Source organism: Eurosta solidaginis, chromosome 5 (assembly GCF_040869045.1).
Source record: "Eurosta solidaginis isolate ZX-2024a chromosome 5, ASM4086904v1, whole genome shotgun sequence".
Classification (NCBI taxonomy): Eukaryota; Metazoa; Arthropoda; class Insecta; order Diptera; family Tephritidae; genus Eurosta; species Eurosta solidaginis.
This window is the reverse complement of record NC_090323.1, coordinates 216,900,311-216,917,392: the sequence shown is the minus strand read 5'-3', so window position 1 is coordinate 216,917,392 and position 17,082 is coordinate 216,900,311. Positions and strand designations below refer to the sequence as shown.

The 17,082-nt window shown below is 37.3% G+C and overlaps 1 protein-coding gene across 4 annotated transcripts in view; it reads left to right on the top strand.

Moving 5' to 3' along the window:
* The window catches only part of scramb1 (scramblase 1), a 45,039-nt gene that overhangs the window by 19,031 nt on the left and 8,926 nt on the right, over window positions 1–17,082 (top strand). For 3 of the 4 annotated variants that reach the window (XM_067788274.1, XM_067788276.1, XM_067788275.1), the window contains exons 4-5: window positions 14,662–15,152; window positions 15,214–15,372. In XM_067788274.1, the coding sequence (XP_067644375.1) occupies window positions 14,662–15,152; window positions 15,214–15,372 (650 nt within the window). Of the gene's footprint in view, window positions 1–1,645; window positions 1,798–14,661; window positions 15,153–15,213; window positions 15,373–17,082 lie in introns of those variants that run through there. The other variant, XM_067788278.1, reaches the window with a different exon arrangement.

The window sequence follows — 17,082 nt, the reverse complement described above, 5'->3', positions numbered from 1 at the left end:
GCAGTCGGTAGCGTGATACCGATGCCGGGATCAAATAGATTATATTGCACTGAGTGGTGAGTGATAAACGCGAGACCGCCTCCATTTCCGCTCTCGCGATCTTTTCTGTGGACGTTATGTCCAGAGCAAGGCTGAAGAGCAGATCTTGCTGTGTGTTTGGTCCCTTGGATCGCTGAAATGCGGATGTTATGCCGCTTCAAGAAATCAACTTTCTCCGTAATCTTCCCAGTTAACCCTTTACAGTTTAACTGCAGAATTCTGAAGTGCAACGGGGGAGACGCCGTCACTCTGTGGGTAAGTGATAGGTGACTACGTCTGAGTTGAGGGAGGCCAGAACGCAATTGCTATTGTGCCCCTGGGTAAGCATTTGGGTACCCGCTGTAGGTGGGTTTGCGGGCTGGCAGCATGGCGCGATGAAACCCGTCGGGGGTTCCCGTCGCTGACACCAGCACATCTAGTAAAGTGGCACCGTCCAAGGCTGGAGCTGCATTGACCAGATGTCGCAAACATATATATTCTGTGCTGGCAAATGGTGCAAAAGGTGGTAGGGACTAAGAGTCTGTTTCCCTGACCTACTCGAATGCTAGTGTCGGGCTGAGGGAGTAGAAGAAAATGGGGCGGGGGCTGATGCTCGGCATTGCTACCGACTCTACTACGTAGATTGTAGTTATGAGTAGGAGCGTTCGTATGAGCTGGTGGCTCCGTGGGGCGTGAGCAGCAGCGGGTACTTGTTGTAGCTTGCTGAGCAGTAGGGCTGCTACAAGGTAGTGGGGTGCGCTAAGGCGCAGACTACGGGACGCCCTTGGGCATGAACAGAAAGTAGCCACAAAAGATTTATAAAAGTTTCGAGGACATCGGGTTTTGAGATCTAGCCCAGCTGCCTTGGGAAGCGAAATGGTTTGTAATTATTTTTACATTGAAATCAAATCACTTTCGCCAGCGATTAAAAAAATAAATTTTAAACACGTACATAACCGTTTTTCAGATTACTTCTATTACTGTGAGCACAGTCACTTCTAAACCAAAAGAGATATAAAAAAACGGCATATGCGGAAATGTGGGCTCTATATAGTGATAATAAAATATGCAATACAAAAAATTTGAAAAAAAAAACACATAACTGTTTTCGTTAGCGCAGCGACGATATGTAATGATAATAAAATAAGACCCGAGCATTACGTTTGATATTGTAAATTCTACGGTAACGGTACCTTCACATCTTATCACTAAGTTCTTTAATTGACCAAATGAAATGAGAGACAAACGCTGTGTATTACAACAACGTTATAGCGATTGTGATGGTTCTACGGCTTTGTGCGACAAAAATTCGTCCACATCAATTTAGTATTACGGCAGCGGTCCAATTGAATGAACGAAATTTTACTTGTGTGTAGTTAATAAAACTAAGTAAATTAAGAACCAAAAAGACTGAGATTCATATGCAATTAAACTAATTTCGCCAAGTACTATGTGCGAAGCACCATCTAGTAAAAATTTATATGCTTCCACTGTAGAGTTATATGGTTCTGCTGCAGCTTCTAAAAAAACTTGTAACGACAATGACGCCAATAATCACGGTCCGAGTATCGGTAACGTGGGAGCAAATGTGCTGCGCATAATTTGGCATAATTTATATGAAAAATATGAATATTTGCGCAGACGTAGCAATACATTAAAAGTTCTAGTCGAACGTGAGAGCAATAAACCGTTGGCGAAAAAATTTCGACGTTCGTTGCGTTTAAATAAATCGGCAAAAAAGAAAGGATATGCATTTTTTTTAAGTGATGAGGATAAAAGGTGAGAATGAACTACTGAAGGAGACATTGTTCTCGATATCGAGAAAAAGGTTAGAATGCTAATCCAATTCTAACGAATTTCTAATTGCTGTTTAGTGTGAATTTTCAATTGAAGTGCAATTGTTTAAAATCTATTTAAATTTTCATTGTTTTATTATATCAAAAACTTTTAATGGGTTATTATAAGCTTATATAATTTATATGAATATATTTCAAAGGCTCCTTATAATAAATCAGAACATAACTTGAATGATATCATAAGGCCAGTGAAATAGCATGCCACAAGTTTGCTCACTTTCCCCGTTTAACTACTTTTTATTTTTTTTTCTCTTACTACTTTTAATTATCACAAAACTGATTTTGGAACTACCAATGTTTTCGCGCGCAACTTCTCACGATTTTTTATTCTTTTGTATTACAATAGGACAGCTTTTACACATGCCCTCATCTACAATAAATCGTCAATAGATAATCTGGAACTAGATCATTTTTATTGTTATATCGGCCTACTGATTTTAAGATCGCGGGTTCGAATCGAGCTCAAGGCCTAACAATAATTTTTTATCATTATTACTGTTATGATAAATTTTTTCTTAATTGAAAAAATTTTTAAATTAGAATAGAAGAAAGAAAAAATTTTACAAATTCTTTCTTCTATTCTAATTTAAAAATTTTTTCAATTAAGAAAAAATTTATCATAACAATAATAATGATAAAAAATTATTGTTAGGCCTTGAGCTCGATTCGAACCCGCGATCTTAGATCATTTTTATTTTATTTTTTTTTCCAAATTTTCACGTTTCCCTTTGATTTTGTGCTTTCAATTAGAGATTACACTCTAGAGGTGGAGCCTTTTTTATTCAAAAAAAAAAAAATAAATAAAAAATCCGCATCGCTAAAATTTTATCATAATTACCGTTTACCGAAGGGAAAAATTTATATGGGAAATCTAGTTATTTAATTAACGATTACACTATGCGACAAAATCAACTTTTTTCTGGGTATTGGACCAAACCCACTTTTTTGTAGAGATTGAGGCTTAAGTAGAGAAAGTACTATCTCCATTTTTCGAAGTTAGCCTCCAAAAAATAGATATCGGCTTTCGAAGTTCGGAAATCTACATTTCGAAATTTTATTTTTTTTCTTAACGCGTTCAGCAAATTAAACAAGTAAAAATGTGGCCGTCGTCCGCTCTTTTCCCTTATTTGAAGGGCTGAATTCTTTCATGGCTGCACATACTCTCCACTGGAATTGCTCGTACTGTAATTTTTCAAAAAAAGAATTTAGCCATTCAAATAAAAGAAAAAGGCGGACCACGACCACATTTTTACTTTTTTAATTTGGTGAACGCATTAACAAAAAAAAATAAAATTTCGAAATGTAGAATTTCGAACTTCGAAATAAATAAATAAATGTAAGGCGCGATAACCTCCGAAGAGATTTTAGGCCGAGCTTCTCTTCCAATTTGCGTCGTGCTCCTCTTGATTTTCCCTACAAATTGGCCGGACGGGACCTACATGTTTTATGCCGACTCCGAACGGCATCTGCAAGGCAGATGAGCTTTCACTGAGAGCTTTTCATGACAGAAATACAGTCGGAGCGCTTGCCAAACACTGCCGAGGGGCGACCCCGCTTAGAAAAAATTTCTTCTAATTGAAAAACCTTATTTCTAAAGTTTTGATGTTGCTTTGCCCGGGGTGTGAACCCAGGGCATACGGTGTGATAGGCGGAGCACGCTACCATCACACCACGGTGGCCGCCGAACTTCGAAAGCCGATATCTATTTTTAGGAGGCTAACTTGGAAAAACGGAGATAATACTTTGTCTACTTAAGCCTCAATATCTACAAAAAAGTGGGTCCAATACCCAGCCGGCTGTTGCACAATGTTAGGAGTTAAGAACGAAAATGGAGATAAATGCCGTCTTCCAGTGAGTTTTACAGCTCCGGCTCACGCTCACTTCTCACGGGAATGCTCTGGACCATTGAGAGACTTGAAAAGCAGATGTGAAATTTTCGCACACGTGAAATGTGATAGGCAGATGTCGCCGCTGTTTTTCATTTAACTCATACGGCGAAAGGCTAAGCAGCGACATCTATTTTTGAAAAAGTAGGTATACTAAAGGCCGCGTTGCCAACCTAAAAAGAAATAATTAACAAATTATCTGGCTCACAAATTGAACCAGACTTCTATATGGATTTATCTGGCTCAATCCGTTGTTGTTGCATTTACGTGCAAAATTATTTATCTGGCTCAGGATTTGGCCACCGGATGGCGGCAAATATCGTTATATGTCTACGTCTAAGGATGATTGTTCATGCCCTACAAATAATCGATAACTATGACGCCCTCGAATTTCCAGTATTTCTCAAATCGTTCATTAATCGAATTCTAACTAACACCCTTATTATAAACGATAAACGCTTGCAATCTGTTATACCGTATTATGAAATAAATTCTAGCGTGTGAAACCCGATCGTTAGCGTTTATCGTTTATCGTGATATTGCCATACGCTAACTATCGCATCAGCTGTTCAATTTTCTACGCTAGCTATCGTTGATAAATGGCACAAACCTTCAAAATATTTGGGATGGATCACCTATTTTTACGGGCGCGCAAACTGCCTTCTACTTCTGTTAAGACATACTTTGAAATCTATTTATTTACTTCTAGTATGTCAAGTACTTACAGTGTAGAGTTCATTTTAAGAAGATTGGAAGCATCTCTCAATTTTCTTCTTTCTAAGGCCTTTATGCGAGTTTCGTCAATTTGTTCATGTGAGTTTCCATAAAAGGCAACAGAGGTTGCAGAAAACATGTTATTATTACAACTTTTAAAAACTTTTGCCACTTTTACGTACAAGACAATTGAATTTTTAGTATTTGCGTTTTGTTTTTATATCTTTTTCGTATAATAATTTGTAAAAAAAAAAACTCTGCTGTCATTCACAGTAGTACATCTATCGGGCGTGTGGAAATCGCAATATGAAATCTGATTTTTTACGATACGCTAGCAAGCGTTTATCGTTTATCGTATGAAAATTTATAATAGTGGTGTTAGTTCTCTAACCTACTTTTCGATTAGAGGTGCACTGGAGAACTATATTAGAATTCTAATGTAAAATTACAACATTTCTCTAAAGCTAAAAACTGTGCTTGCTTGCAAGGCGTTCTTCAACCAAATTCTGAGATTCGAAAGCGAACGGCATCCAAGATATTCCCCTCAGCCGTCGATGCTTGATAAGAGGTAAAAAGCTTTTTTACACAGTGCCCGTCAATCGAACTTTTCCGTATTCTTCAATACCATAGCACTCTACGACAAAATCACTTGTTTTTTTTGTGTATTGTACTAAACCAATTTTATTGTAGCGATTGATAAATAAGCAAACAAATAATTTCGCCGTTTTTCAAAAATATAAATATTAGCTTTCGAAGTTCGATATTAGACCCATCGTAATAGATTTTTTTGTTGTATATTATATTTATCAAGTTAAAGAAAGCCTTTTTTTTTAATTTCACTAAATTTCTATGTTGCGTTATCAAGACACTCCACTAATCAAGGTACAAAATTTATCGGGTGTTACTCATGAATTATCGAATTTTTAAATTTTTTGATATCGAAAAAGTGGCCTTGGTTATCGTTCGCTTCCGCCCATTTTCAATGCCAATCCCTTATCGTTCCAAATGAACCAGTGTAAAAGACGACGGAAAGATATCCAATTTTGGACGATCGCGTGGGTATGTGAGTGGGTAGGCGGAGAGCATGTAAGTGGAAACGGGAGAGGGGTGATAGCCAATGAAAATGAGAGAAATGGGTAGATGAGAGAGGAGAAGAAATACATGAAATACATGGAACATTTTTTACAGCGGTACCAAAGTAAAGTTATTTAGCTTCAGAGGTTACAGATACATGCGATATGAAAATTTGTACTTTTATACAGGTGCCAAGACCCTTTTTTCAATATGTCTACATATCCACACATTGGCAGATCTGCCTCGTACAGTATTTACTGCGACTTGAACGGTTAAGGTTAATATTGCAGAAATAACTAAATTTGTATGGAAGGTGCCGCACCCCCTTTTTCAATTCCTATTTCTTTGGAAGTTGGAGAATATTGTTATTATTTAGAAACGATGTAATCTCTACAGGAAACGGTTATTATAGCCCTTGCTGCTACAATGTATTACTGATTACTATGTTTCTACGAAAATAAAGTTATCTACGATTTAATTTAAGATAAGGTGCGTTTTAATCAAATACATAGTTGGTGTCGAACCATGAAAACACTTTAGAAGAGTCATGCAATCTACGTCAAAATTAGTACAAACTCCCAAATACGAGGTATGCTCAAATAATATAGGGAATGGTAACTTGCATTTAACGAACACTTAGCTTAGATTTTCAAACGAATTTGAAACGGTTTCCTTCAAAACTCGTGTTTTCAATTTAATTCAGTTATGAACTAAACTAAAAGTTGTTATCAAGATCCCAGTCGGTAAATTAATGCGAAGTCGGATATATATTTCATATTATTTCATATATATTAGTAAGATCTTACAGTTAGAAGTTCAGCTTAGTTGCTCTATATGTAATATTAACGACTTAATTAATTTTTTTAATGCAATACAGCGACCGCCTCAAGGTTATGATGCCACTGATACTTAGAAGCAGTACTCGTATGAATATTCGAATTGAAAAATCTTTGTTGTCCGAATTAGAAAGGTACTCGTATTGCATCGCACACTTTATCACGTATTCAGCTAAGTATGTAAAAGTTATACATGCACATTAATATCTATATTTCTGCAAAAAGTTATGACAAAAGTCGCACAATGGGATATTTTAAAGAAGCTTGTGTTAAGTCAAATAGATTAGCTAATCAGAAATGATTTTATAGTGTAAATATTTCATAATATCAGGATCATTTGGCTTTAGTAAAGGTAGCTGTAACTCAAATAGTAATAAAAAACCAGTAAAGGTGTCTTAAGTTCGGGTGTAACCGAACATTATATACTCAGCGTCAGCTTCAATTGTACATTTCATTTCAGATAAATTACTTTTCTACATAACAGGCCCGTTTAAAAAATGTCTCCACATTTCCTCTTACAATAAAACTTGATAAGTGAAATATCATTGATTCAAAACTATTTTTTGCTAAGTTATAACTTATTATTCTTCTCTACGACCCTTTTAAACTTGTTTTATATCTAAGTTGCCGTGGTCTTTAACCGGGCCCGTCCATTTTTACTAGAAATATTTTCTCCTATAAGGAAAATATGTGTAAACAACTTCATTACGATATGTTAATTTTTCTTCGAGTTATGGCTCCCGAAACATAGAAAATTGCTTAGTCGTAAAATGGGCGGTGCCACGCCCATTTTTTTTAATTTGAAGTTTTTCCTATTTATTGTTATAAATCCACTTGGGAAATGAAATACCATTGATATAAAGCTCTTTTTTTCAAAGATATAGCTTATTTTATTCGTCCACGACCCTTTTAAAAATCTTTTATATAAAAGTGGGCGTGGTCCTTAACCGATTTCGTTAATTTTTCTTCAAAGCATTCCTTATAATAAAGGAAACCTCTCTGCTGAATTTTGATACGATAGGTTTAACGATTTTTGATTTATGATTAATAATATTTGTAAAATTGATTTTATCACAAGTGGGCGGTACCACGCCCATTTAAAAATTTTTTCCAAATTTTTATCAAGAGTCTCAATGTCAGACCACATGTCAAATTTCAACATTCTAGGTGTAGTATTTACTAAATTATCAAGTTTTTTGTGTTTTCCAAAATTTTATATATATGAAAAGTGGGCGCGGTTGTCATCCGATTTCGCTCATTTTCAACACCAATCTATTCTGGGTCCAGATAAGCTAGTGTACCAAATTTTGTAAAGATATCTCAATATTTACTCAAGTTATCGTTTTAACGGACAGATGGACGGACGGACATGGCTCAATAAAATTTTTTTCGACGCTGATGATATTGATATATGGAAGTCTATATCTATCTTGATTCCTTTATACCTGTACAACCAACCGTTATCCAATCAAGGTTAATATACTCTATGTGCAAAGCACGCTGAGTATAACAACCAAACAAATTGAGGAAGATGTATTTATGCATATACAAACCATTAGGGTGGTCCATATGAAATGAACGATTTTTTCAGTCTTCTTCATAAAAAGATACACCAATCTCCTAGGCCGTCCCCTGACCGAAGAACACGAAACTAAATTGATCACCTAGTGATCGACGGCGGACATAGTTCCAGTGTCCTAGATGTGCGCATTCTACAAGGTCCAAATATCGACGCGTACCACTACGTTATGACAGTACACCCCTCTGTCCAGAAAAGAAAGTGCGAGAAGTGGCACAAGGAAGTTTGCCGTCAAAAAGCTGCTCACGAAACACAGCTGATGATTTCTCCACTCGGTTCTCAAACCTGCTCACTGAGAGCAATCTACGGCCTGACTTTGTGACCGAGCAGCGAGGCCGTATTTCTCTCTCATTACGTACCGTCGATGCTGACACCATAGGCTTTCAGCGAGCCCTCAAAAACAACTGGTATGATGAGGAATATCGCACTGCCTCGGTAAAGAAAGATGCGACCAATAGGACAACTCTGCGTACAGCTGCGGTAGCCTGCGCTATGCTGGAGCGTTATCGTGTGGCGAAGAAGGAAGAGAGACGCATATTTAGAAGAAAAACATAACGTGAGCCAGAACAGCGTGAGTGCGAGTAATCTAAGATTCTGGCTGATAGGAATAATGCCGGCAAGTTAAGTTAAGAGGCTCCAGGTAGGAGGCAAAGAGTTGGTAAAGAACATGCATCATCTATGCAAAATATGGTCGGATGAGCGCACGCCTTTAGATTGGAAATTAAGTGTACTCCGGCCAATGAACAAGATCGGCCATCTAGTATACCGCGCCAATTACCGCGGAATCAGCCTGCTTAATATCGCATATAAGGTTCTATCTGGCGTCCTATACGAAAGACTGGAGCCCATAGTCAACAAATTGATTGGTAAATCTACTATCGACAAGATCTTCACATGCGCCATCTCCTGGAAAAGACTCTCGACAAGAGAGTCGACATTCATCATATTTTCGTCGACAACGCGAAAAGAAGCTACTCGTATGCTGCTATGTCTGAATTTAAGTTCCCTGCAAAGTCAATAAAGCTCTGCCAAATGACGTTGAGCAACACCAGCTCCGTAAGGATTAGGATGCACCTCCCTAAGCCATTCGAAACGAAACGGGCTTCAAACGAGGCGAGTTCTCTTTCTTGCGAGAAGAGAAGATAATTCTAGCTATAGAAGTAAACAGTGACATGGTACAATCTATTTTAAGGGCGTACAATTACTGGCGTATGCCGATGTTATTGATATTATTAGCCTAAATAGAAGCGCTGAGAGTTCTGCCTTTTCTGGATTTGATAAAAAGGAAAAAAGTAGTTATTGCGGTAAATGAGAACCGGACGAAGTACTTGCTGTCATCCATGAAAGAAAAGATGCATTCGTGCCTTGGCAGCCCCGTCACTGTTGGCGGATATAAATTCGAGATTTTGAGGGTTTCGTCTGTTTGGAAATTAGCATTAACAGCAATAACAGTGTCCGTTTAGAAATCAAACGGATAGTATTGCTTGCCAACAAGCGCTTCTTTGGACTGAGTAGGCAATTGAAAAGTCCTCTCTCGACGAATCAAAATAACGCTCTACAAGTCGCTCATCATACCTGACCTGATGTATGGCTCGGAATCAGAATCGGACTGTGTCGAGAGTAGATAAGATGGCTCTAGGAGTGTTTGAGAGAAAAACTCTTGGGACGATTTATGGTCCTGACCGACGACGAGTATCGATGGAGGTATAATTATGAGCTGTATGAGCCTTATGCAAGAATGACGATATTGCAGCGTATAAAAACCCAAAGGCTTCGCTGTCTAGGTCATGTTATGCCAATGGACGAAGATGCTCCGGCCAAGAAAGTATTTCAGTCGACACCGCAGTTTCGAAGCAGAGGAAGGGTGAGACATCCTGTAAATGGGGGAGGCAGGTGGAGGAAGATTTGACCTCCTTTGGTGCTCCCAATCGTCGTCAGTTACCTCGAAGCAGGCCAAAATCGCTTAGGCGGTTAAGTGCCAATTAATGAATGATGATGATTTGAGGCGATTGAAGCGTGTCGCCCATAGGTCAAAGTTCAGGTCTCGTAAGGGAGAATCAAATATTAATGTAATTTTTGGTGTGTAGACATCTTTGCTCACATTTTGAGGGAATCCAAAATGTAAGCGTAAAGTAAGAGTGTAGGCGTAGTGTGCGGCATAATTATGTAAGCATAACTAATCACTACAGTGTAGCATAATGTAGGAACTCTATACTTAGTAAAGTTAATATGAGGGAAATCTGACAGCAAATCAAGGCAACGCAAGGCAAGGAAAGAAATGTAAAGGAAATGAAAGGAAAAGAACGGAAGAAAAGGAAAGGTTTATTATATAAATTTGCGATCTATAACAACGGTTTTGCTATCGAGAAAGTAACGATTTATTATTGAAAAGTTATCGATTATTTATCGAGAAGTTTTTGATTTATTATCAAAAAATTACCGATTGGTTATCGAAAAATTATAGATTTGTTATCGGCGTGTTATACAAAAGTTATAATTTGTTTATCTCGGCGTGTTACTGATTTGTTGACGACTCATCGCTTTGTCGTGAAAGAAACCGATGAAAGCTCAAAATAAATTCGATGACACACCTCAAACCCGCCGATAACATTTTGATAACTCGACGATAATAGTTCGCTATCGATAATAAGCCGACAATAAAACAATAGCTTATCGGTACCGGTTGCTACCGTTATGAGGCCGACGAAGCTCTTCTCGAAAATTGCGAAATTATATATTTTTGGTAAAGTTGCCTCTGTTGTCCTGTTTATCTGCTCGAACCCTGCGCGAGCTCTAATAAATATAAAAGCAACTTTGCTAGACATAACTGTATCTGTGTCTCTACATATTGAAATTTACGAGTACTTGTTACTCACACATTTTTTCATCTAATAACCAAAGTCTTGTATGCTAGATGGTCCTCATTCAGTAACATGGACTTTGGCCCCTGTGCGACACGCCTTAACCGCTTCCAACACTTATGTTATATATTTTGCCGTGGTACAGGTGATTGAAGGGGTAAGACAGCAAAAAATTCTTAATTTTATTAAGGACCACACTAACAAACATACAATGGTAACGACGGAGCGAAGAAGCCTCTCTGCACCGCCATCAAACAAACTAAAGTCACATATTGGAGAGTGCGATGAGAAGAAGTATTTCGAGACCCATGGAGACAAGCATACTTAAACCAGGACACAACGATAAAGCTCTTAGCCTCTCATTTGCTCACCTCGATATTCTGGGGGTGAGAACATTGTTTAAAAAGTCCACAACGTGAAACTTTTTAGAAATAATTACTGTTCAAAGCTTTTGTTGAACATGACCAAACAACTTCCTTGTAGCAAGAATCTTACCCAACAAATGAAAGGCAGTACGGTTAGTTCATTCATCATTTGGTGCAACCAAGCATGACGTAATGTTACTGGTCATCTAGGAGGTAAAAAAGGGCTTTTTAATAATTTCAATATACCACAATATCTGATAAATATCTTAAGGGATTACTTAGCTCAACAACGTTAGGTTAGGTTGAACTGGCCGGTCCATAAGGACCTCGCATAGACTGAATGAGTCCGTAGTGTTACCAGAAGTTTGTTTTAACGACCAAACTGAAAACCCCTTTCAAAAACCAGGACCTATGTTATAAAATAACTCCGTCCTCTTGGCAAATACTAGAAGTTTCCTAGGACTTAAGCCACTTGCTGCTTCTAGATCTGACAACTGTATCACTCCTAATAACTAAAGTCTTAGCCTGGCAAGCGCAGGGCGCGAGCACAGAATGTGCTCGATCGTTTTCTCCTCTAGCCCGCACCTCCTACATCTGCTATCACTGACCAAGCCCAACTTAAAGGCATGTGACGCCAGAAAGCAGTGTCCAGTCAGAATACCCGTCATGAGTCTACATTCCTCTCTTTTTAATGATAGAAGCAATTTTTTTAGTCTAAGGTTGTAAGACCTACACATAATCTCCGACACTTTACAGCCCCGCGCTTGAACCCACGCCTTTACCGTTTGGTCGATCAAGTGCACCTCTCACCTTCCCTTAATCTCGCCCAGTCTAATTGGGACGTCTACGGAGGAAGCTTCAAGGGATGCGCCCTTTTTAGCTAGTTCATCCGCTTTTTCATTCCCATCTATTTCCATATGCCCTGGGACCCAATATAGATGTATGCTTTTCCCCGTCCCGATTCTCTCCAGGGACTGCTTACACTCTAATACGCATTTAGATGCTGTGCAATGCAAGATTATTGCCTTAATTGTTGCTTGACTGCCAATATAAAAGTTAACACGTTTTCAGCTTAAGCTATTCTCTTCTAGGGTTCCTACTGCTTTGGTTATGGCTAATAATTACGCTTGGAAAACGCTACTACAGTAATCCGGCAGCCTGTATGATCTGTCAGCAAAGTTGGTGTGTACAAAAGATATTTGGCGACCTATCCCCGAGCAGTGCTAGCCTTAAGATAGTTTGCGGAAGAGACAGATAACACAAAACGCGATTTTGACACCGATAGAAATTACCGGTGATTTGTGCCAAATTTTGAGACAAGTTTTATTAAAATAATCCATAGTGCGGTGTCGTATCTAATTCAATCATTGTTGACTTCTAAATCGCACATCAAGCCACACATTCACGTCTCAAGTTCGTATGTTCAATTTTTGCTTAATTGACGAGAGCGGTTTTAGTTCAAATGGCAAAGCTTTCAATTTTGTTTCTCTAAACTAGCTGAGATATACCCATGTATGTATTTATGTATATATGTATTTTGATTGGGTCATTGTGAAGGTTTAGATAATCAGATAGTTTTAAATAGTAGCAGCAGTAATTGATAACAGTAAATTGTAAATTTTTTGTTTGTCATGTAATTCAAAGTAAACCTTTTTAATTTCTTGATAGTAGTTCTACGCAGTTTCGGGAATGTTTTCGGTACCATTTTGTTAATGTTTCGGGATTGTTTTTGCGATACTTTGGTACTGATTTGTTATTTACCCGATAGATGTGGTATTAATATGGGCCCATTTCGGGCTTGTGTCCGGGCTTATTTATTTACAATTTTATGGTCGTTTCGAGACAACTTTTATTCGTAATCATTTTGGAGCATTTCGGGACTATTCCGAGATGGTTTAAAATTCACTTATGTAGGTGCAGTGTGGGGCCATTTTAGAATTATTTTTAAGACCATTTCGGGATTTTTTAAGGATGGTATCGGGCATATAAATTGGGATAATGCCAGAATCAGGATTGAGTTTGGAGACTATCTTGGGTCATATCGCATCTATATTCGGTTAGTTTTTTGTTCATTTCGAGAAAATATCTCCGGATAACGTAGGATTTTTCTTCGGGTTGATTTTGAGACTGTTCGGAGACATTTTGGTTAGGTTTTGGTATAATTTCGGTATTAATTTCAATAAAATATCTTCGGATAAATTGGAAATTTTCTGCGGGATGACTTGGAGACTGTTTGCAGATAACTTTCGGGTTGTTTTTGGTAAAATTTCCGACTATATTAAAGTTCATTTCAGGATAATTTCGGCCTCAATTGAGAATGTGGCCTGATAAATCCGGTTTGTTTATGGGATAATTTTCGTATAGTTGTAAGAATTATTTTAGGAATAACTTCAAGACTACTTCGAAATCATTTAAGGACCATCTCTGAACTTCTTTTCTTCGTTTAGCTCGTTTATTTTGGAACTCATTCGAGATGATTTGGGGGTCTATTTTCGGAATTATTTCTTATGGAAATTGTTTTAGGAATAATTTAGGGACTTTTTTTGATATGTGTTCAGGCTAGTAACTTTGCCGTCTGTTCACAGTTAACACTGTTTATTATACTCAGCTGAGCAGACCTCACAGAGTATATTAATTTTGTGCACATAACGGTACCCTGTAACGGCATAAACTAATCGAGATAGATATAGACATCTATATATCAAAATGATCTGGGCGAAACAAGAAATTCATTTAGCCATGTCCGATCTCCGTCCGTCCGTCTGTTCGTGAACACGATAACTTTAGTAAATTTTGAGGTATCTTAATGAAATTTGGTATGTAAGTTCCTGGGAACTCATCTCAGTTCGCCATTTCAAATGAACGAAATCGGACTATAACCACGCCCACTTTTTCTATATCGAAAATTTCGAAAAACCGAAAAATTGCGATAATTCATTACCAAGGGCGGATATAGCGGCAAAACTTGGTAGGCGGGTTGACCTTATGACGCAGAATAGAGAATTAGTAGAAGAACCAATTTCAAACTTATAAAATTTGTATGATTTCGAAATGCTGAAATTTTATTTATATAAAAATAAGCAACCAATTTATGAGAATATCATAGATTATAACTTATGATGTTATTATGCAGCTTCGATGCGGACAATAGCCATCTTCCAGTGATATTTCTATTTCCGTATAACGCTGAATTCTCCGGTAATGCTCTAGATCAATGGGTGACTTGAGGAGCAGTGTTTGGTGATTTCTGTACAAATGAGTTGTGATAGGCAGATGTCGCTGTTGTTTCATTTAAAAATTAACAAATTATCTGGCTCACAAATTGAACCAGACTTCTCTGCTGATTTATCTGGCTCAGAATCTTTGTGACCGAATGATGTATAAAATATTACAAGAATCCAGTTATTTAAATGTCACTTATCATATTAATAGCACATTCAAATAATCAATTAAATTTTCGTATATTTTTCAGGCGATTGGATGAGTATACCTCAAGGTATACCGAATTGTCCTCGCGGCTTGGAGTACCTTACGATGGTCGACCAGCTTTTGGTTAAACAAAAAGTTGAATTACTTGAAGCATTCACCGGTTTCGAAACAAATAATAAATTCTCAATAAAAAATGCGCTCGGTCAAAAAGTTTACTACGCTGTAGAAGATAATGATTGTTGTACGCGTAATATGTGTGGTCCAGCTCGTCCATTTGATATGAAAGTTTTCGATAATTTTCGTAATGAAGTTATACATATGCATCGTCCATTAGCTTGTTCGTCATGTTGTTTCCCCTGTTGCTTACAAACTATGGAAGTAACTGCACCACCTGGCAATGTTATTGGTACAGTGGAACAAGAATGGTCGATATGTTCACCATCATTTAGTATTAAAAATCATATTGGTGATACAGTATTACGCATCGAAGGTCCTTTATGCACATTCACAATGTGTGGTGATGTAGAATTTCAGGTAAAGTTATTCTCAAATTATTTGAATTTAATGAAAATAATAAAATTTCTTATACTTTCAGATTCTTTCCCTAACCGGTGAACATATTGGTAAGATCTCAAAACAATGGTCTGGTTTAGCGCGTGAAATATTTACCGATGCTGATTTCTTTGGTATAACTTTTCCTATGGATTTGGATGTGCGCATGAAGGCGGTTTTATTAGGCGCCACTTTCCTAATTGTAAGTATTCAATTGCTAGCTAGTAAATATTTTAGAAAAATTGTTACGACGAGAATAGTTTTTCATTCACATATGCATGCATATATGTACATAATTAAATAATTAAGAGATATGGCGTTAAATTTTATCGTTTAAAACTGTTAAAACGTTGCCGTCGAAGAATTTGAGAACGAAGGTAAGATATAAACTGTTCTGAAAAATTTGAATGTAAGGTAGTGAGCCAGTATATAGATACGGCTCGTTAAGAATACAATTTTTTGGGACCGCTTGGAGCTAGGCCAGAAATAATAGCAATACTTTAAATAGCTCCACGAAAATAAAAGTCGAAGGGATCTACAGTTACGATAAAAAAAGTCCCTACAGCTGCGTAACGAAACTTTTTATACCTTTCATGAAAATGAAATGGTATATTAATTTCGTCACGAATCCCAAAGTTGTAAGTGCTTAAAGGAAAATAGATAGACCCACCATTAAGTATACCGAAATAATCAGGATGAAAAGCTGAGTTGATTTAGCCATGTCCGTCTGTCCTTCTGTCTGTTTGTATGCAAATTAGTCCCTCAATTTTTGAGATATCTTGATAAAATTTGGTGAGCGGGTGTATTTAGGTTTCCGATTGGACATTTGTCGGAACCGGCCGGATTGGGCCACTATAGCATAATACCTCCATACAACCGATTTTTCAGAAAATTGGGATTTTTCTCATATCTTCCTCAATTTATCAGATTGAAGCTTCAAACTTCACTAAATTCTTTCGTATATTGCACATATTGTCTGAAAAGATCATAGAGAACGGTGGTATATATAGTATATATCTCATACAACCGATTGTTCAGATAAAGAACTTTTCGCAATTTCTGCCCCATTTTAACAGCTAGAAGCTTCAAATTTCACCAAATGCTTACGTACATATATAGCATATATTGTTGTCTGATGGATGAGATCGGTCGTATACATAGCATGTATCCCCCACAACCGATCGTTCAGATAGGATACTTTTCGTAATTACCGGCCCATTTTAAGAGCTAGAGGCTTCAACTTTCAACGAATGCTTACGTATATAGCATATATTGTTGTCTGAAAAAATCATAGAGATCGGTGGTATATATAGTGTATACCCCATATAAACTGCCATTTTTGCCCCTTTTTTACGACTAGAAGCATGAAATTTCATCAAAAGCTTACGCTTACGTCATATATTGTTAAAATAAGTGATTCGTGGTCATAGCTTTTACATGCAGACCACAAAAAACGTGATACTTTGCATCCTCACACAAACTACCTATCTATTTTTATACTCAGTTGAGCAGAGCTCACAGAGTATATTAACTTTGATTGGGTAACGGTCGGTTGTACAGGTATAAAGGAATCGAGATAGATATAGACTTCCATATATCAAAATCATCAGGATCGAAAAAAAATTTGATTGAGCCATGTCCGTCCGTCCGTCCGTCCGTTAATACGATAACTTGAGTAAATTTTGAGGTATCTTAATGAAATTTGGTATGTAGGCTCCTGAGCACTCATCTCAGATTGCTATTTAAAATGAACAATATCGGACTATAACCACGCCCACTTTTTCGATATCGAAAATTTCGAAAAACCGAAAAAGTGCGATAATTCATTACCAAAGACGGATAGAGCGATGAAACTTGGTAGGTGAGTTGAACTTATGCCGCAGAATAGAAAATCTGTAAAATTTGGATAATG